At 43.3% G+C, this 22,261-nt stretch overlaps 1 protein-coding gene across 10 annotated transcripts in view; it reads left to right on the top strand.

Annotated features, from left to right (window-relative positions):
* Positions 1-22,261, top strand: part of LOC114655001 (collagen alpha-1(XXV) chain) — a 149,216-nt gene that overhangs the window by 53,871 nt on the left and 73,084 nt on the right. For 9 of the 10 annotated variants that reach the window (XM_051929924.1, XM_051929928.1, XM_051929922.1 and 6 more), the window contains 6 exons: positions 4,601-4,645; positions 8,332-8,409; positions 10,700-10,723; positions 17,706-17,750; positions 20,843-20,887; positions 20,998-21,078. In XM_051929924.1, the coding sequence (XP_051785884.1) occupies positions 4,601-4,645; positions 8,332-8,409; positions 10,700-10,723; positions 17,706-17,750; positions 20,843-20,887; positions 20,998-21,078 (318 nt within the window). The remainder of the gene's footprint in view (positions 1-4,600; positions 4,646-8,331; positions 8,410-10,699; positions 10,724-17,705; positions 17,751-20,842; positions 20,888-20,997; positions 21,079-22,261) is intronic. The other variant, XM_051929920.1, reaches the window with a different exon arrangement.

The raw sequence follows: 22,261 nt of genomic DNA, 5'->3' as shown, positions 1-22,261 counted from the left end.
TTATACTATTTCACTCGTGCCCGTTTCATTTTACGTTGTCGAAACAGGCTCTTTGTCATATATATATATATATATATATATATATATATATATGTATCCTCTTTAATAAAACCCCTGTGTGCGTCCAGTGTCCGTGTGTGTGTCTTCTGGTGAAGTGCGCATGCGCGGGGCACGGTGCGATACTTCAAAGGCCGCCTGACGTGTCACACAAGACAGAGAGGGCGGGACCTAGAAAATATCGCGCGGTCGATCCAATCAGATTTCGGTAAATGAGGTAAGACCTAAAACATAAAACACGAAAAATCCAATCGGGTACTGAGACGCGGAGACCAGCTTCCCCATTGTTGTGCAAGTGTTCACTCTGAAGATGTCAGATTTGCGATTAAGAAGCTTGGCCCGGTAAAGTGTCAGTCGTTGAAGGGGTTTTTCCTAAATATACGAATTTTCATGATATTACAATACGATGACTTTTAAAAGTAGATTTATTTTCGCGCACATTACATCAGCTGCTGGGGAGAATCTGCTGATTGGCCAACGTTGTGACAGAAAATTAAACGCATATTCCGGACAGCAAAGCCAGTATTACTGTCAGAGAAAATTTCAGGCATTTTACGGAAAAAATTTACTGAGGTAAAAGGTCCCTTGCCATTTAATATGGACTGTTCCTACTAATGTTTATGGACTACTGTTCTAGCGCCTGTTATTGTAACGGGCTTAATATCTAGTATATATATAATATAGTAATATATTGACATCGCCTCAAATCCTGGCAGTTGTGGCTGAAATCTCAGTTGGTCTCTCTGACCGTGGCTTGGTAACGACAGAAATCCCTAACTTTCCACTTTTTTATCAGAGTTTGAATACTACTGACAGACACTTTCGGATGTCCAGATATCTTTTTATATCCTTTTTCTGGTTTATACAAATCAACAACCTTTTCTCGCAGGTCCTTTGGCAGTTTTTTTGCTTTCCCCATGGCCCCATATCCAGCAAAGTCAGTGCAGTCCTGCATGAATTTTAATGGACTGTTATTACTCAGGTGGCACGGTGGCGCACTGGTAGCGCTGCTGCCTCACAGTTAGGGGACCCGGGTTTGCTTCCTGGGTCCTCCCTGCGTGGAGTTTGCATGTTCTCCCCGTGTCTGCGTGGGTTTCCTCCCAAGTTCAAAGACATGCAGGTTAGGTGGATTGGCAATTCTAAATTGGCCCTAGTGTGTGCTTGGTGTGTGGGTGTGTTTGTGTGTATCCTGCGGTGGGTTGGCACCCTGCCCGGGATTGGTTCCTGCCTTGTGCCCTGTGTTGGCTGGGATTGGCTCCAGCAGACCCCCGTGACCCTGTGTTTGGATTCAGTGGGTTGGAAAATCGATGGATGGATGTTATTACTCAGACCCCGATTACAATCCGAGAGGTTACAGGTTGGACCCTCTCCCTTAATGACCCTTAATTTGCACCTGTGTGTATCTCATCAGCCCCAACATTCAAGGCGGAGTGGTGGCTCTGAGGCGAGGGATCTGCACTGGCAATTGGAAGGTTGCCGGTTCAAATCCCATAAATGCCAATAGGGACTCTGCTCTGTTGGGCCCTTAAGCAAGGCCATTAACCTGCAATTGCTGAGCGCTTTGAGTAGTGAGAAAGCGCTATATAAATGCTAAAAATTATATAGTGCCTTTCATATCTATCTATCTATCTATCTATCTAACAAAACAGATATGCAAATGTTTGTGAAGCACCATCTGTTGAAATGAAAAATGCAATGCATTTAATTACTTAAAATACTTTGATGCACCATCTGTTGGAATTAAAAATGTATCTAATATATAGTGCCTTTCATATCTATTTATCTATCTATCTATCTATCTGTCTGAGGCTAGGGATCTGTACTGGCAATCGGAAGGTTGCTGGTTCGAATCCCGTAAATGCCAATAGGGACTCTGCTCTGTTGGGCCCTTGAGTAAGACCCTCAACCTGCAATTGCTGAGTGCTTTGAGTATTATTATTAAATATTATTATTAACTTTTGATCATGCCCAGTATGTGATCATAAATGGCTTTGTCTGAGCACAGTCCCTAAATTAAAGGAAAGCTTTCTGCAGTATTTCTTATATTTTCAAAACGATGGCCAGTACAGTGGTGCCTTGGTTTGCGAGTGTAATTTTGTGCTTGTAATCCAAAGTACTCGTATATCAAAGCGAATTTCCCCACAACAAATAATGGAAACTCAGATGATTCGTTTCACAACCCACAAATATTTATATTAAAATGATTAATACAAAATATAAAATAAATATAAAATAAATAATATAAAAAAGTAAAAATACATAAAACAAATTACCCTGCACTTTACCTTTGGTTGGTGTGAGGGAGACGAGAGAGAGGAGGGTTATTGTGTCGGACGACTTTCACTCTAACTAACGGAATCCCTGCTATCTGTCGGCTGACTGGAATCTTTTTCTTTTTTTTTTTGCGACTTTTAACAAAGAAACGTATCCAATGACTGTTGCTTTTGCCTCCTTTTGAGGATTTTGCGGAAATGTGACATTGCTTTATCGTTAAACAGATTCATCACTCGCACACAAAATAAAAAAAATGCTTGATGTGCACATACACACGTGGTCACGATGCTACGGTACACAGTATCCGCTTGTACGGATGTTGACTATATGAGTGAGGCACACCGACTGAGACCGAGCAGGGGAGACGATTACCCACAATCCCGCAGAGAGAGAACAACCATCGGCTCAGTTATGATCACGTGACGCTCAGCAGGCAAAGCGTAGACGTACTACTCGTATTGCAAGACCTCATTCGTTTATCAAGTTAAAATTTATTCAGAATTTTTGCTCATCTTGCAAAACACTCACAGACCAAGTTACTCGCAATCCCAGGTTTTACTGAACTTCACGAATCCTGCCAGGATATGTAAACGTGTGAGGACAGCTCTGTGTATATATGGCATTGCACTGAGGTCCTGGCTGGGATGGATGGCGTTCCTGTTCCTGGACAGGACGGTACAGTGGATGGTGGATTGAGGGAGGCTGCCATCCAAACCCCCTGATATGCTAGGTGGCAGTGCTCCTGGACCAGGGCACCAACAAAAAACCCACATAGGGTGTCATTACCGCTGCCTTTAGTGTTGCTCAATATTAAGGTGTTTATGAGTTTGGACAGATGCGAAGTGTGGCCAATTACTACAGCACATACTGCAATGACCCCAGGTATGTAATAGTGTTTGTTGAAAGTCCCAGGTACACGAGGGTTAATTTGACAAAATGGTGGCCTGGTGTTAACTGCTGCCACCTCACACCTCCATAGTCCTGCATCTGTCAGCTGTTTCCCCAGGTAACCTGGTTTAGTTAACTGGCCGCGTGTGAGTGGACCCATCAATGGATGGGGCAGCCGTTCTTAATCTTGATGGGCGCCCACACCCTGAGACCTTGAACTGCATAAGCAGGTTATAAAATTGCTGGCTGGATGAATATGATTCTTTTTTTTTCTTTACACAAACCACTAACTTTTCTTGAGTTTAACTTTATTTATATTACCGTATTTACGCATGTACCACACGCACATTTTTTCCCGAAAATTAGCATTAGAAAATCAGGTGCACGTCAGACACCAGGAAATTTTTTTCTGTAATGTTTATTTCTTCTGCTTGGGCTCACTCGCTCTCTCTCTTTCTCGCTCACTCGCTCTCTCTCTCTCTCTCTCTCTCTCATGCTCTCTCTCGCTCGCTCGCTCACACTTTCTCTCTTTCATGCTCTCTCTCGCTCACTCGCTTGTGCCCTCTCTCTCTCTCTCGCTCACGCTCTCTCTCGCTCTCTCTCTCTCTCTCTCTCATGCTCTCTCTCTCTCTCGCTCGCTCGCTCACACTTTCTCTCTCTCATGCTCTCTCTCGCTCACTCGCTTGTGCCCTCTCTCTCTCTCTCTCTCGCTCGCTCACGCTCTCTCTCGCTCTCTCTTTCTCTCTCATGCTCTCTCTCTCTCTCTCTCTCGCTCGCTCGCTCTCTCTCTCTCTCTCATGCTCTCTCTCTCTCTCTCGCTTGTTCACGCTCTCTCTCGCTCGCTCGCTCACACACTCTCGCTCTCTCTCTCTCTCTCTCATGCTCTCTCTCGCTCACTCGCTTGTGCCCTCTGTCTCTCTCTCTCTCGCTCGCTCACGCTCTCTCTCGCTCTCTCTCTCATGCTCTCTCTCTCTCTCGCTCGCTCGCTCACACTTTCTCTCTCTCATGCTCTCTCTCTCGCTTGTTCGCGCTCTCTCTCTCTCGCTCGCTCGCTCATGCTCGCTCTCGCGCTCTCTCTCTCTCTCATGCTCTCTCTCGCTCACTCGCTTGTGCCCTCTCTCTCTCTCTCTCGCTCGCTCGCTCGCTCACGCTCTCTCTTGCTCTTTCGTCATGCAACAAAAACAGAAGTGCATTTCGCGGAAAACGTGCCCTAAACGCTTCCTATACCATCACAACGTGCGTCATACACGGGGCAAATTTTTTTCGCGATTTTCTTTCTAAAAATTAGGGTGCACGTCTTACACGAGGGCGCGTGGTACACGAGTAAATACGGTATTTTAAACATGTAATGATGCCTCTTGCCTTTTTCTTTCTTTTACAGGGTGACATGGGAGAGAGGGGAGAATCTGGACCCATGGGACCCAGGGTGTGTTGACCTTTCTTTTTTAATCCTTTTCTGCCCACCCTTTACCACTTTATGTCAGTGTGTTTGGTGGGCAGCATGCCGCAAGATGTCAGTTATCATTATAGAGAGGATCAGCCATTCTTTGTTGTCAGCTAAGCATCATTTCGTAAAGTGTCGTTCACTGCTGCTGTTTTATTTATATAGCGCCCTTCATCGTGCTGCCCGGTTTAGTATGCTGAACATTTTACACCATCCAGGCTGCTGACTTACAGACATGACAGCTAAATGAAAGGCGCAGTAACCTCCATTTTTTATCTTTAAAATACAAGCCCCTTGTTTACGTATGAGACGTGAGGTGAAACGCGTAACGTGGCACATGAAATCAGCACAGCAGAGCACAGAGCAGTGGGTGTGAATCTCATGCTGATAAGGAGGAGGTCAGCGAATCAAATCAAATGAAATACAAAAATGTCTGGTTTAGAAAATAGTCATGGGTGACTCAGCAGGTAGCAGTGCCACCTCACTTTGACCCTGGTTCAAATCATTCTGAGTGCGGCTTATATGTTCTTCTCCCTTGATCCAAAGGGTGGTAAAGATCTGATGGTCTACCCAAAACTATCCCACCAGGAGTGTACCCTGTGATAGACAGACACACCCGCTCAAGCAAGTTTGGCCCTTGCGCCCATTGCTGCCCTAACTCCGATCTGGAAAAGCAGATCAGGGAAATACAATGCATTTCATAAATGTACAATGAAACTGAAAAGATGTCTGTTTGTAGTCTGATTTGAGTCAAATAATCAGTCTGACTGGATTGTATGTGGCACCTGTGACCGGCAGGACGGAAAGAGTCGGTAGCAGAGAGGAATGTCGGGGTATCACCCTGGTAAACCTTATTTAATTGTAATGGCAAAACGAAAAATGGGTGCGTTAGGCACAGCAGAAAATACGCTGGTCCAGACTAATAACTGCAAAGTGAATGGTAGAGCGTATGAGAACATGTGGGCAACCGATAGATAGATAGATAGATAGATAGATAGATAGATAGATAGATAGATAGATAGATAGATAGATAGATAGATAGATAGATAGATAGATAGATAGATAGATAGATACTTTATTAAATTCCCATACTCCAGCAGCAGCATACTGATGATAACAATATTAAATTAAAGAGTGATAACAATGCAGGTATAACAGACAATAACTTTGTATAATGTTAACGTTTACCCCCCCTGGGTGGAATTGAAGAGTCGCATAGTGTGGTGGAGGAACGATCTCCTCAGTCTGTTAGTGGATATCAGGGAGGCTGAAAGACAGTTGGAGAGGAATAGAGCAGATAAGGCGATAGACGACCCTAAGAGATTCTTTAAATAGTAAGAGAACAGTCAAGGAGGAGGTCAAGTGTATCAGAAATAGTAAAGGGAATTAAAAGATACAGACAGTGAAATAGCGGATGCCCTAAACTTACATTTTTCTGAGTTGTTTATAACTGAGCTAGTGGATAACCTCAGAGCGGTAACAGGGACTACTAAGGAGGTACTGAGGGATTTGGAAATTGTAGAGGGAGAAGAGCAGCGTAGACTAAATAGACTGAAATCAAACAAATCACCAGGACCAGATAATATTTACCCTCAAGTTCTTAAGGAGGCCAGCGAGTACAAATATAAACCCTTGACACATATTTTTAGGAAGTCACTGAACACTGGAGAGATTCCGAAGGACTGGAAAATGGCAAATATCATCACGTTATATAAAAAGGGTGACAGGACAGATCCGAGCAACTACAGGCCAGTAAGCTTAATGGGCATCACAGGAAAATTAATTGAAGGAATTGTTAAGGAGAAGATTGAGCAACACCTGGCAAGGACAGGAGTTATTAGGAACAGTCAGTGTGGGGTCAGAAGAGGGAGGTCGTGTTTTACTAACAGGCTGGAATTCTTTGAGTAGGAAACAAAAGGATATGATCAAAGTGGAGCAGATGATGTTATTGATGTGGATTTTCAGAAAGCATTTGATAAGGTGCCACATGAGAGGTTGGGCATCAAATTAAAAGAAGTGGCAGTGCAGGGTGATGTTTTTAGATGGGTGCAGAATTGGCTCAGACACAGGAAGCAGAAGGTGATGGTGTGAGGAACCTCATCAGAACTGGCCAATGTTAAGAGTGGTGACCAGCAGGGGGCAGTGCTAGGGCCACTGCTATTTTAAATATCTATAAATGATTAAGATAGGAATATAAGTAACAAACTGGTGAAGTTTGCAGATGATACCAAGATAAGTGGATTAGCAGATAATTTGGAATCCGTTATATCATCACAGAAGGACTTGGATAAGCAGACAGGCTTGGGCAGATTTGTGGACGATGAAATTTAATGTCAGTAAATGTAAAGAATTACACATAGGAAGTAAAAATGTGAGGCTTGAATACACAATGGGCGGTCTGAAAATCGAGAGTCCACCTTATGAGAAGGATTAGGAGTCGTAGTGGACTCTAAGCTGTCAACTTCCAGACAGTGTTCAGAAGCCATTAAGATGGCTAACAGAATGTCAGGTTATATAGCGCCTTGGTGTGTGGAGTACAAGTCACAGGAGGTTCTGCTCAAGCTTTATAACACACTGGTGAGGCCTCATCTGGAGTCCTGTGTGCAGTTTAGGTTTCCATAAAGACATAACAGCACTAGAGAAGGTCCAGAGAAGAGCAACTGGGCTGATTCAGAGCTACAGGGGATGAGTGATGAGGAAAAATGAAAAGAGCTGAGCCTTTAGAGAGACGAAGAGGAGACCTGAGTGCAGTGTGCAAAATGATGAAGGGAATTAGTCCGGTGGACCGAGACTGTTATTTTAAAAGGAGTTCATCAAGAACACGGGGACACAGCTGGAAACTTGTGAAGGGGAAATTTCACACAAACATTAGGAAGTTTTTCTTCAAACAAAGAACAACAGACACTTGGAATAAGCAACCAAGTTGTGTGGTAGACAGTAAGACATTGGGGACTTTCAAAACTCGACTTGATGTTACTTTGGAAGAAATAAGTGGACAGGACTGGTGAGCTTTGTTGGGCTGAATGGCCTGTCCTCGCCCAGAGTGTTCTAATTTTCTAATTAAGCCCAAACCTTGAGCATGGGAAGGGCGCTCTAGAAATAAAACGTACTATTATTATGAAACTTGTGACATCACCAAAGCCAATCCACTCTTGATTGAATTACTGAAGATGTCAGAATGTAATTCTTTATCAAAATATTTGCCTCCTGGCCACTCAAAGAGTTGACTGCTAACTGTAGAACAAAGAGGGGCTGGATGTTAGGGGAGGAGTTGGATATTCTGGTCTGCATCGGCAATGACAGCAGCATATCCTCCATTTAAACATTCGTTTTAGGTTAATATTAACAAGCCGGAGGCGACAAGTTGACGTTAAAATTGACTTGAATACGTCAGCAGGCGGCTGTCAGAGTGGATTAGGGCCCAGTGGAATGCTTGGAGTTTACTGAACTACGGGCTGATTGACGGCTTCACCGTCATTCTCACGCATTGGAGGTCATCTTTGTGCTCAGCTTAAGTTCTCAAAAATGTCAAAACGTGAAATTAAAAATGATTTTTTATTTCTCAAAATGCACGATTAGTAGTGTCCTTGTTGTTTGGTTAATCGTTATGATCGTAAAGCGTTGATTTCTATTTTATGAAATTTTTTTCCATTCCAATCTTCTCACAGGGCCCACCAGGACAAAAAGGCGATCAAGGAACGACAGAAATCATCGACTATAATGGAAATATTCATGAAGCTCTGCAGGTAAGCATTCTCCTTGTATCCGTTTGTTAAATCTGAGAGGGACGAGGACAGGGACAGGGAGGTGACAGATATGTGTCGATGGCGCTCCGTCGCGTTATCGGGTGGCACAGTGCTTGGCGCTGCTTCTGCCTCACAACCCCGGGTTCAAATCTCAGCCTGTCCGTGATCTCTGTGACTCTTCGGTGTTCTCCCTGTGTTTAGTATTTTTGAAATATTATGGGTCTTTACACATCTGAAGACCCCCATCCAGGGTTGGTTCTGGCTTAGCACCACTTGTTGCTTGTAGAGGCTCCATCCTCCCTTCAATTTGTACCAGGTATGTGTGGTAAAAATGTAATGAGCACATTTACAGGTTCACCCATACTAGGGCTGGGTAATGTATGGGATTTTCAGGTTGATAAACGACCCCCTTAAAGCATCGCCATTTTCAGAAAGTCATCATCATAGCTGCTTTTCACTTCCTGTACTTTTGAGTTTGGCAACAGGGTGTCCTCATTGTTAAGAGCCACTAGCAAAGTATTAACAATCAACGTTAAAAGCAGGAAAGTGAAGAGGGGGGTTGAGGGGGCTATGAAGAAGTCGGCCTCGAACATTTGGTGATAGTTTGGCTTCAAAGCACATGAGTGTGGTGAGCCAAACAGTGAAGACAAAGTTGTCTGTCGGCGAAACAGGAAGTTTGAAGCAAAAGCTTAACAAACTACAAACATTCAGTGAACACCCTGTGATGGACAGAGTGGCGTCCCCACCGGGATGCTGTTATAAAGGAAGGTCAGGAAGGGAGCTGTGACCATGGCAGGCAATGGAGGGACACAATAGATGGGCTTGGGACACTGTAATGGGACAGCACACTGGAGATTGAGCACCAACGGTACTCCTGGGTCACACGTTTAAAGAGGACCCTCAGAAAGTGGGAGTCCATTGAGAAGATGGAGAACACTTGACCTGGGAGGAGTGGAGGAGGACAGAAGGGGTAGGAGAAGAATGAAAGGAATTGCTGTGCTGTTCAGTGGGGGCTTGAGAGATAGATGGATGTGATAGGCACTATATGATAGATAGATAGATATGAAAGGCACTATATAATCTATTATATAATTAATAGATAGATAGATAGATAAATGTGAAGAGCACTAGATAATTAATAGATAGATAGATTGATAGATAGATGTGAAAGGCACTATATGATAGATAGATAGATAAGGCACTATATTATGCAGAGAGATAGATAGATAGATAGAGTGAAAGGGACTATTAGATAGATAGATAAATAGATATGAAAGGCACTATATAATCCATTATATAATTAATAGACAGATGGATATATAGATTTGAAAGGCACTATATAATTAATAGATAGATGTGAAAGGCACTGTATGATTGATAGATAGATAGATAGATAGATAGATAGATAGATAGATAGATAGATAGATAGATAGATAGATAGATAGATAAGGCACTATATTATGCAGAGAGATAGATAGATAGATAGATAGATAGATAGATAGATAGATAGATAGATAGATAGATAGATAGATAGATAGATAGATAGATAGATAGATAGATGTGAAAGGCACTATATGATAGATAGATAGATAAGGCACTATATTATGCAGATAGATAGATAGATAGATAGATAGATAGATAGATAGATAGATAGATAGATAGATAGATAGATAGATAGATAGATAGATAGATAGATAGATAGATAGAGTGAAAGGCACTATATGATAGAGTGAAAGGGACTATTAGATACATACAGTAGATAAATAGATATGAAAGGCACTATATAATCCATTATATAATTAATAGATAGATGGATATATAGATTTGAAAGGCACTATATATTTAATAGATAGATGTGAAAGGCACTGTATGATAGATAGATAGATAGATAGATAGATAGATAGATAGATAGATAGATAGATAGATAGATAGATAGATAGATAGATAGATTGAAAGGCACTATATGATAGAGTGAAAGGGACTATTAGATAGATAGATAGATAAATAGATATGAAAGGCACTATATAATCCATTATATAATTAATATAATCATAACAAGTTTGGCATCCAGGCCAGGGTGGGGTCAGCTCCTGTCCTGCGCCCGGTCCTTCTGGTGGGGGCTCCAGCTCCAAGTGGCCTTCAAATGAGAAGAGATGGAGTTAGAAGACTGACCCCTAGTGGCAACTTCACCAGTGTGCTTTTGGATTGAGTAGCAGTGATTGAGGAGAATTAATTTTTCATAAACTCGGTTTGGTAATTTTAAACTTTAATTGTTGCATTTTATCAACAGAGGATTACTACCCTAACGGTGACGGTAAATTGCTTTTATTTATTTTTTTTGTTACTGTTGTCACCTTGCATGAGTGCCGTATTTGTGCTTTTTCCTTTCAGCACTGCATGGATTGTCCCAGCATTTGATACCCCGAATTAAATGATTTCACTTTCACCTTCCAATCAGGCTTTGAAACATTTGAGGGCTAAAAACCCCCTAATGTCAGAGCGCTAATTCCAGGCCAGGATATTGCAAGTTGAAACTTTTAACCTTTTCATGGATCCTACTTCATGTAGAAAGAAAGAAAGAAAGAAAGAAAGAAAGAAAGAAAGAAAGAAAGAAAGAAAGAAAGAAAGAAAGAAAGAAAGAAGTGTCACTTGAGTTCACGTTGTCACGTGTGGTCACTTCAGCCCTTAAATGTTTTACGGTGCACATGTATGCCACAGTTTGCCCCGATTTTACCTTTTATGTGGTGCCTTTAGGGGGTCTTCAGACCTCCACGTTCTCTTATGCCGCTGCCTTGTGCTAAAATCATTGCAGTTCATTTTTCACTCATCAAGCAGATCTCAACACCCCAGACTGACAAAGTGAAATCAGGAGTGTGGGAGTTTTATGCAAATTTATTCAAAATCAAAAAAAACAAAACAACACATCACTGGTTGGCTGAGGAGTGTAATTGCTCGGAAATTAAAATATACAAAAGAAAAATGAACTGCCTTACAGAGCCATCTACATAATGTTTGGACCAAAGACCCCTTTGTCCTCGATGCCCCCTTCTGCTCCACAGTTTCAAATGACTAATCAGACCATTCAGATGTTGTCATTAAAGTGCACATTGCAGACTTTCATTGAAGGGTCTTTACACACATTTGGGTCACACCAACACTTTTTCCACACCGGCCCCCCAATTCAGGGCACTATAATGTTTGGACAGTTGGCGTCCCAGGTGTTTGTGATTCCTCAGGTGGGTTTCATGGCTTTATAAGACCCCTTGGCTTGAGTCTACCCTTTGGGGTGTGTAGTTGCCATTATTCACCATGAGGACAAGAGCTGTGCCAGTGAAAGTCAGAGAAGCCATCATGAGGCTGAAAAACAAAAATCAAACCATCAGAGCCATCAGTGACACCTCAGGATGACCGAAATCAACTGTCTGGAGTATCATGAAGAACAAAAAACACACTGGTGGGGCTCAGTAATCACAAAAGGGCTGGTGGGCCAAGGAAGACCTCCACTGTTAGTGACAGAAGAATCCTCACTGTGGTAAAGTAAAAAGCCCCCCCAAACACCTGTCTGACAGATCATACACAGTCTTCAGGGGAACAACATGTGAGTGTCAGAGACGACTATCAGCAGAAGATGTCATGAACAGAAACACAGAGGGGGCCACACAGCAAGATGGAGACCACAAAAACAGGATGGCCAGATGACAGTTTGTGACAAAGGACATCAAAGAGCCTGCAGAATTCTGGGAAAAGGTCTTGTGGGCCGAGGAGACAAAGATGAACCTCATCAGAGTGACAGTGAGAGCAAAGTGTGGAGACGAGAAGGAACTGCCTGAGACCCAAAGCAGATCTGTTAAACATGGTGGTGCTGGGGATGTTATGGCTTGGGCATGTATGGCTGGCACAGGTCCTGGCACACTTCTCTTCATTGGTGATGGAACTGCTGACGGAACAATGAATTCTGAGGTGGGGAGAAACATCTGATCTGCTCAAGTCCCAGTAAAGGCTTCCAAACTCACTGGACGGCACTTCATCCTACCACAGGATGATGAGCCAAACACACTGCTGAGGCCACACAAGACTTTATCAAAGCTATCCATCCATCCATCATCCAACCCGCTATATCCTAACTACAGGGTCACGGGGTCTGCTGGAGCCAATCCCAGCCAATACAGGGTGCAAGGCAGGAGACAAACCCCGGGCAGGGCGCCAGCCCACCGCAGGGCACACAGCACACACTACGGACAATTTAGGATCATCAATGCACCTCACCTGCTTGTCTTTGGACTGTGGGAGGAAACCCACGCAGACACTGGGAGAACATGCAAACTCCACGCAGGGAGGACCCGGGAAGCAAACCCGGGTCTCCTAACTGCGAGGCAGCAGCGCTACCACTGCGCCACCGTGCCACCCTGAATTTAACATTTAATTGATTTGTTGACCCATTTTTATTATTGTATTATTAATAGTACTGTGAATATATTATATGCCTACATTTAATATTTCGTAATATTTTTTACGTTTGGGATTTAAAATTCCGCCATTACAATATTTATTTCGGCGAACCCCTTTTATAAAGAACGCGAACCCCTCGGGGTTCATGAACCACCGGTTGGGAATCACTACACTAATCGCTGACTCAGGATATGAAATTTGTGTTACAGGTGAAACAGTGCAGAGGGTGATGGCGCGAAGTCCCTTAGCTGAATCGGCTGATGTTAAGAGTGGTGTCCAGCAGGGGGCGGTGCTTGGGCGGCTGCTGTTTTTAATATCTATATTTATAAAAGATCCATCCATTTTCCAACCCGCTGAATCCGAACACAGGGTCACGGGGGTCTGCTGGAGCCAATCCCAGCCAACACAGGGCACAAGGCAGGAACCAATCCCAGGCAGGGTGCCAACCCACCGCAGGACACACACAAACACACCCACACACTTGGGACAATTTAGAATCGCCAATCCACCTAACCTGCATGTCTTTGGACTGTGGGAGGAAACCCACGCAGACACGGGGAGAACATGCAAACTCCACGCAGGGAGGACCCGGGAAGCGAACCCAGGTCTCCCAACTGCGAGGCAGCAGCGCTACCCACTGCGCCACCATGCCGCCCTTTATAAAAGATTTGGATAGGAATATAAAGAACAAGCTGGTCAAGTTTGTGCAGATGACCCCAAGAAAGGTGAATTGGCAGGAAATTTGGAATCCATTGAATCATCACAGAGGGACTTGGACAGCAGACAGGCTTGGGCAGATTTGTGCTGGAAGAAATTGAATGTCAGTAAATGTCAAGTGTTACATGTAGGAAGTAAAAACAGGAGTTCTGAAAATTGAGAGACCACCTTATGAGAAGGATTTAGGAGTCATAGTGGACCCTAAGCTATCAACTTCCAGCCAGTGTTGAGAAGCCATTAAGAAGGCTAACAGAATGTCCGGTTATATAGCGCCTTGATGTGTGCAGTACAAGTCACAGGAGGTTCTGCTCAAGCTTTATAACACACTGGTGAGGCCTCATCTGGAGTCCTGTGTGCAGTTTTGGTCTCCAGGCTACAAAAAGGACATAGCAGTGCTAGAGAAGGTCCAGAGAAGAGCAACTAGGCTGATTAGATGGTGACAGGGAATGAGTTATGAGGAAAGATTAATAGAGGTGAGGCTTCACAGAGATGAAGAGGAGACCTGATTGAAGCATTTAAAATGATGAAGGGATCGAGACGGTGACTTTAAAATTCAAAGTAATTCAAAGTACGCCTCATGAGAAGGATTTAAGAGTCATAGTGGACTCTAAGCTATCGACTGCCAGACAGTGTTCAGTAGGCTAACAGAATGTCAGGTTATATAGCGCCTTGACGTCTGCAGTACAAGTCTGAGGAGGAGCTGAGCCTAACACTTGCATTAGGTTGAGGTCTTGTTAGGTTTTAATTCACATTGTGAGGTCTGAAAATTGAGAGTCCACCTTTTGAGAAAGACTTAGGAGTCGTAGTGGACTTAACACTGTTGTGTTCAGAAGCCATTAAGAAGGCTAACAGAATGTCAGGTTATATAGCGCCTTGACGTGTGGAGTACAAGTCACAGGAGGTTCTTCTCAAGCTTTATAACACACTGGTGAGGCCTCATCTGGAGTCCTGGTTGCAGTTTTGATCTCCATAAGAAATTTGACAAACAAAGGAGGCCGTTCAGTCCTTTTGTTTAGCTAAGAGCTCAGCTGTCCTAACATCTCATCCTGATACTTCTTGAAGGTTGTGACCTCCATAAAGGACCTAGCAGCGCTAGAAAAAGTCCAGAGAAGAGCAATTCATCCTTATAATTATATTATTGATTTCAGTAGTACTAGGGTGTTGTACCGTGTTAGCCATTATGAATGTAGAGAAGAAGGGGCCTGAGTTGCCTCAAAAGCTTGCATATTGTAATCTTTTTAGTTAGCCAATAAAAGGTGTCATTTTGCTTGGCTTTTCTCTGCATTATTGATTTCTGAAGTTATGAGTGGTGTCCAGCAGGGGGCAGTGCTGGGGCGGCTGCTATTTCTAATAAATATAAAAGATTTGGATAGGAATATAAAGAACAAGCTGGTTAAGTTTGCAGGTGACACCAAGATAGGTGGATTGGCAGATAATTTGGAATCCGTTATATCATTACAGAGGGACTTGGACAGCAGACAGGCTTGGGCAGATTTGTGCTGGAAGAAATTGAATGTCAGTAAATGTCAAGTGTTACATGTAGGAAGTAAAAATGTGAGGTTTGAATACCCAACAGGAGGTCTGAAAATCGAGAGACCACCTTATGTGAAGGATTTAGGAGTCAAGGAAGGCCTAAGAGAAGGTTTATGGATGTGGTGAGAGAGGACATGCAGGTGATGGGTGTAACAGAACAAGACGTATAGCACAGAAAGATATGGAAGAAGATGATCCGCTGTGGCCACCCCTAACAGGAGCAGCCAAAAGAAGAAGAAGAAGTGGACTCTATGCTATTGATTTCCAGACAGTGTTCAGAAGCCATTAAGAAGGCTAACAGAATGTCAGGTTATATAGCGCCTTGATGTGTGCAGTACAAGTCTGAGGAGGAGCTGAGCCTAACGCTTTCATTAGGTTGAGGTCTTGTTAGGTTTTAATTCACAATGTGAGGTCTGAAAATTGAGAGTCCACCTTATGAGAAAGACTTAGGAGTCATAGTGGACTTAACACTGTTGTGTTCAGAAGCCATTAAGAAGGCTAACAGAATGTCAGGTTATATAGCTCCTTGACGTGTGGAGTACAAGTCACTGGAGGTTCTGCTCAAGCTTTATAACACATTGGTGAGGCCTCATCTGGAGTCCTGAGTGCAGCTTTGGTCTCCATAAAGACATAACAGCACTGGAGAAGGTCCAGAGAAGAGCAACTGGGCTGATTCAGGGCTACAGGGGGTGAGTTAGGAGGAAAGATTAAAAGAGCTGAGCCTCTAGGAGATGAAGAGGAGACCTGAGTGAAGTGTTTAAAATGATGAAGGGAATGAGTCCAGTGGATCGAGATGGTGATTTTAAAATGAGTTCATCGTTAAACATGGGGACACAGATGGAAACTTGTGAAGAGTGAATTTCACACCCACATTATGAAGTTTATCTCATCTTCCCCCAAAGAACCACAGACACTTGGAATAAGTGACCAAGTAGCGTGGTGGACAGGAGGACTTTAGGGGCCTTCAAAACTTGATGTTAGTTTGGAGAACGGACAGGATTGGAGAGCTTTGTTGGGCTGAATGGCCTGTTCTCGTCCAGATTGTTCAGATGTTCTAAAGCAACTCCTGTCCTGGAAGGGGAGCACAAGGAGTTTAGATGACAGAAGTTTATCTTGCCCTCCCCTATCCGGACTAAACCTTTAAGGAGTGTGATTTATAGCATGGCGTCGAGCCGGTTTGGCAAGGCTGACTTTCTTTGGACGTTACATGAACCTATAAGCCATCCCTCACAGGAGGGTCAGAAACTGCCTAGCTGGTGTGTGAAGGGTAGGGAGGACTTTACTGTTAGCCATTCTGTTCCTGATACTCCTTTGGTTCATGACTTGTGGCAGGAGATTGGTATAAATTCATACTGTGCCCCTCTAGCTCTCTCTTGACATCTTGTCATAAAGGGACTACCACCTCCCTCTTGCCATTTCTCCATGAAGATAAAATCACCTCTCTCTCTTGCTATCCCTCCATGAAGGAAAGACCACCTCACTGTCTTGCCAGTCTTCCATAAAGAAAAGACCACCTCTCTCTCTCTTTCTCCCTTGCCGATCTTCCATGAAGAGAAGACCACCTCTTTTTCTTCCTGTTCTTCCATGAGGAAAAGACCACCTCTCTCACTTGCAATCCCTCCATGAAGAGAAGCCATTTTGAGACAGGCAGGCCGCCTGGGCCTGTGTAAATGACACATTGATCAGGAAGAATCAAATAGAACAACAAGTCACTGGACCACCGGGACCTTGGTTTTCTTCCAAAGGTGACGCTTAGCGTTGAGGTCAAAGAGTCCAATCTTTGGTTTCATCAGACCACAGAATCTTGTTTGTCATGTCGTCTGACCCTTCTGCCATAAATCCCAAATGAGTGGAAGGTTGCTGTGGTGCTTGTCCTTCTGGAAGTTTCTCCCCTTTCCATACAGGCTCAGCCGGAGTGACCCTCAGGTTCTTCCTCACTGCTCTTCCCTTCTCCCATGACTACTGAGTTTGACCAGACAGCCCGCCCATGTAAGAGATGTGGTTGTTCTACGTTTTTTCTATTTAATAATGATGGAGGCCACTGTGCTGTTGGGACCATTCAATGCCGTAGTCTTTCCCTGATCTGCTCTGCAGGCTTCTCCTTTGACCTCAGGGCCTGGCGGACCCTCTACAGACAGGTGTATGCCTTTCCTAAACCGTCCAATGGATTGAATTGACCAGAGGTGGAGTCCAAGTACGGTGTAGAAACATCTCAGTGATAGTCAATGGAAGGGGATGCACCTGAGCCACACTTCAGGTCTTACAGAATACGCGAGTCAGTTGGATATTTAAGTGTTTTATTTTTAAGAAATTTGTCAAGCTCTCTAAACTCCTGTTTTCACTTTTTCGTTCCGGTGTATTGAGTGTCGCTTGATGAGGGAATAATGAATTGAAATGATTGTAGCACACAGCGACAACACGAGCAAATGTGAAAAGAGACAAGGGGGCTGAAGACCTTCTGAAGGAGCTATATGCTGTCATTGAGTCATGTGTCACTTTTCCCTGCTTGATGGTCACATTTTGCGAGTGGACTAACTTGTTCTAATGAGTAATCCTCCATTGTTAACCTACCTGCCCCTTTCTTCTTTAAACATTAGGGACCACCAGGACCACCTGGCCCAGCAGGACCCCAAGGCATAAAGGTGAGTGTGCCCGTAGTTTCCGGATTGTAATATTCAAAGTCAAAAGTCAAAGTGAACTTTATTGTCATCGCAACCGTATACAAGTGCTAGGGGGCTTTGCACCCCTACTCGCTTCACTCGCCAACCCCCGTGTTTGGTTTTCCGGATACACACTTTTAGGTTTTTTTTTTTTTCTTTGAATTGTTCCTATTTCATTAGTTTCACTTTCATTTCTGAACTTCTGTAAAAACAATATTTGGAATCTTTCGAGTCCCAATATGCTGAATCTTTTCAATGAGATCCGAAACGATCGACATCATCAGCAGTTAATCTTTTTTTTTTTTGCAAAGTAATCAATAAATGCATGTGAGGTAAACCCCGTTTTTGAAATTCTCTGACTTGAACTTCAAAGCCTTACAATATTTATATACTTCTGACATACAGTACATCCGGAAGGTATTCCCAGCGCATCACTGTTTACACATTTTGTTATGTTACAGCCTTATTCCAAAATGGATTAAATTCATTTTTTTCCTCAGAATTCTACACACAACACCCCATAATAACAACGTGAAAAAAGTTTACTTGAGGTTTTTGCATAGATAGATAGATAGATAGATAGATAGATAGATAGATAGATAGATAGATAGAGTGAAAGGCACTATATGATAGATAGATAGATAGATAGATAGATAGATAGATAGATAGATAGATAGATAGATAGATAGATAGACAGATAGATAGATGGATAGGCACTATATGGTAGATAGCTAGATAGATAGATAGAAAGGCACTATATGATAGATAGATAGATAGATAGATAGATAGATAGATAGATAGATAGATAGATAGATAGATAGATAGATAGATAGATAGATAGATAGATGAAGTGAAAGGCACTATATGATAGATGAAGTGAAAGGCACTATATGATAGATAGATAGATAGATAGATAGAGTGAAAGGCACTATATGATAGATAGATAGATAGATAGAGTGAAAGGCACTATATGATAGATAGATAGATAGATAGATAGATAGATAGATAGATAGATAGATAGATAGATAGATAGATAGATAGATAGATAGATAGGCACTATATGGTAGATAGCTAGATAGATAGATAGAAAGGCACTATATGATAGATGGATAGATAGATAGATAGATAGATAGATAGATAGATAGATAGATAGATAGATAGATAGATAGATAGATAGATAGATAGATAGATAGATAGATAGATAGATAGAGTGAAAGGCACTATATGGTAGATAGATAGATAGAAAGGCACTATATGATAGATAGAGTGAAAGGCACTATATGATAGATAGATAGATAGATAGATAGATAGATAGATAGAAAGGCACTATATGATACATAGATAGATAGAAAGGCACTGTATGATAGATAGATAGATAGATAGATAGATAGATAGATAGATAGATAGATAGATAGATAGATAGATAGATAGATAGATAGATAGATAGAGTGAAAGGCACTATATGATACATAGATAGATAGATAGATAGAGTGAAAGGCACTATATGATACATAGATAGATAGATAGATAGATAGATAGATAGATAGATAGATAGATAGATAGATAGATAGATAGATAGATAGATAGATAGATAGATAGAAAGGCACTATATGAAAGATAGATAGATAGAGTGCAAGGCAATATATGATTGATTGATAGATAGAATGAAAGGCACTATATGATAGATAGCGTGAAATGCACTATTAGATAGATAGATACTTTATTAATCCCAAGAGGAAATTCACAAATGGTAGTGGTGAACCCTATGGACAGTTTTATACTGGATGTGTTGATGATTAGAATTTCTAGAGAAACTTTTTATGGTTTTGAAAATTGTTTTCCAACACAGTGGCTTGGACAGGGACTGATTGTTTATTAATGACAATCTGACATTCCAATGTCAAAGAATTGTTTTTATATCCATCCATCCATCCATTATCCCGCCCGCTATAACCTAACTACAGGGTCACGGGGGGCTGCTGGAGCCAATCCCAGTCAGCACAGGGCGCAAGGCAGGAAATAAACCTCGGGCACCACAGGGCACACACACACTAGGGACAATTTAGAATCGCCTATCCACCTAACCTGCATGTCTTTGGACTGTGGGAGGAAACCCACACAGATACGGGGAGAACATGCAAGCTCCATGCAGGGAGGACCCGGGAAGCTAACCCGTGTCTCCTAACTGCGGGGCAGCAGCGCTACCCACTGTACCGCCCATTGTTTTTATATTTATTGATTTATGTATTTTGTTACTTCACAAATCTGTTTTATTTTTCTTTCCATTATAAACAAGCCCCATAGCCCCCCCAAGAGACTTGGCCCCTTGGATATTTTCAAATACCGTTGATGTGTTTTTACAGGCAGGTGAAGTTACCTTCTCAGGTTCATACAAGGAATCCCGGCCGCAAATTGTTCCTTGGCCTCTAGGGGGCCGCATTGCCCACCGACTGATCCGTCCTGCAGTGTCAGCACTGAGAATCCATGTCACCTAAAGGGCACAGCAAACTGATCCCTGCCCAGAATAGCACAAGTGAAGCTATTTTCGATCAGGAGGTGACGGCGGACATTCATCTCTCTGTTTGTATGGCAGGAGTCAGAAGTGCAATCAGCCGAGGCGTTGTTTCATTTCTAGGGCTTGTCACAAATTCATAAAACAGAATCTGTCATCCAGGGAACGAAGTGACATCAGTAAATATTTAACTTCAGGTTTGGGCAGATTCTTCTGGGTGGCTCTGATATGATAAGGAAGAGCACGTTAATACCATGAGAACATGACATGCTGGCCCAGCATGAATGTAGTAGAAACTCTGCTGTGACAAAGAACTGAAAAAGAATGGGGATGGGATGCCCAGTGGTTATTTTTTTTTTTTGTTCTAAATGTCATTCTTGTCCTGCGGTGGGTTGTCACCCTGCCCAGGATTGTTTCCTGCCTTGTGCCCTGTGTTGGCTGGGATTGGCTCCAGCAGACCCCCGTGACCCTGTGTTCGGATTCAGCGGGTTGGAAAATGGATGGATGGATGTCATTCTTTTAATGTCATTTTTGGTTCTTTTTTTTTTTTTTTTTTTAATAGGGGGAGCCAGGATCTCAAGGGTCTCCTGGGCTGGATGGCGAGACGGTATGGCAATGTCTGTCACCACACTGTCTCTGTTCTTCTCATTCATGTTGAGCTGCTGATGGTTTATGGGTAACGGGCACTTCTGTTTTTTTTTTGTTAACATCATTTAGGGTCTCAAAGGCTCCAAGGGAGATATGGGTATGCCAGGAATTTCAGGAGACAAGGGTGGTATGGGCCTTCCTGGATTACCAGTAAGTATCTTTTAAAACAGAATTTCAGTAAACTTCCTGTTATTTAGCTTTGTAACTATGGCTGTTATGAAAAATTCAATTTTAGAAAGCCTGGGGTTTTGATTCTGTTCAGAGTCGAGTCAGGTCAGGGTGGGGGGCATACACTGGTATGGTGCCGTGCTACACCCACCATATGATGAAACAGATCAGGATCCCGTTTGGAAACCCCCCAGGCAGATATGCGGTCCTGTCCCACCTCCCGGAAATGACCCTCTATCTGCCGCAGCCAGGTGTTACGTGGGCCAGCCAATCATCTCCTCTGCAATCAGGGTTCCTCGGGTAATCGCGCCACATGGCCGTAGAGCCATAACTGACACTCCCTCACAGTGCGGGTCATATGCCTCATTCGGGACCCCATGAGCAACACAAAGTCAAGAAGAGACACACATGAAGGAGTCCAATCTTCATCTCAGGTCACTGATAGCGTCCATGTCTCTCAAACAGGGAGCACCAGGACTCTAAAGACGATGAAATAGCTCGAGACTCTGGTTGGCAACCTCACCAGGGCAGACACCCGGTCCAGACCCACCCTCTGGAAATGACCCCCAGGTGTTACATGGCCTGTTCCAGCCACTCGGGTCCCCAACAATGAGGGTCCTGTGAGCCGGACCACCCTCGGGTAATCACACCACATGGCCGGAGTGCCGTAACTGACGCTCCTTCACAATGCAGGTCATGTGCCTCATTCGGGACCCCGTGAGCAACACAAAGTCAAACCAGCAGCACCCAAGGACCATCTGAAGAGACACACATGAAGGAGTCCAGTCTTCAGCTCAGGTCACTGGATAGTGGCCATGTCTCACAAACAGGGAGCACCAGGACTCTAAAGACTTGGACCTTCGTCCTTTTGCTGAGATATCAGGAGCGCCGCACACCCCTTTATGACCTCATGACCCCCCCATGCTCTCCCAATCCGTCTACAGACTTTATAGGAAGAGTCACCAGAGTCACATGAATGTCACTGCCGAGGTAAGTAAACCTCTCGATGACGAGGTCGACGCTCTCTCCGTAGACAGACACACTGCTGATGGACGTGCCCAAGAGCTCATTAAAGGCCTGGATGTTGGTTTTTATCAGGACCCTCACAAGCCCAGACACTCTGACCCCTTACTCAGTCTCTCGAGCACACCGATCAGAGTCTCCA

Source organism: Erpetoichthys calabaricus, chromosome 7, assembly GCF_900747795.2.
Source record: "Erpetoichthys calabaricus chromosome 7, fErpCal1.3, whole genome shotgun sequence".
NCBI classification, from domain to species: domain Eukaryota; kingdom Metazoa; phylum Chordata; class Cladistia; order Polypteriformes; family Polypteridae; genus Erpetoichthys; species Erpetoichthys calabaricus.
Note: the sequence above shows the minus strand (reverse complement) of the source record. Positions and strands in the feature narration are given on the sequence as shown.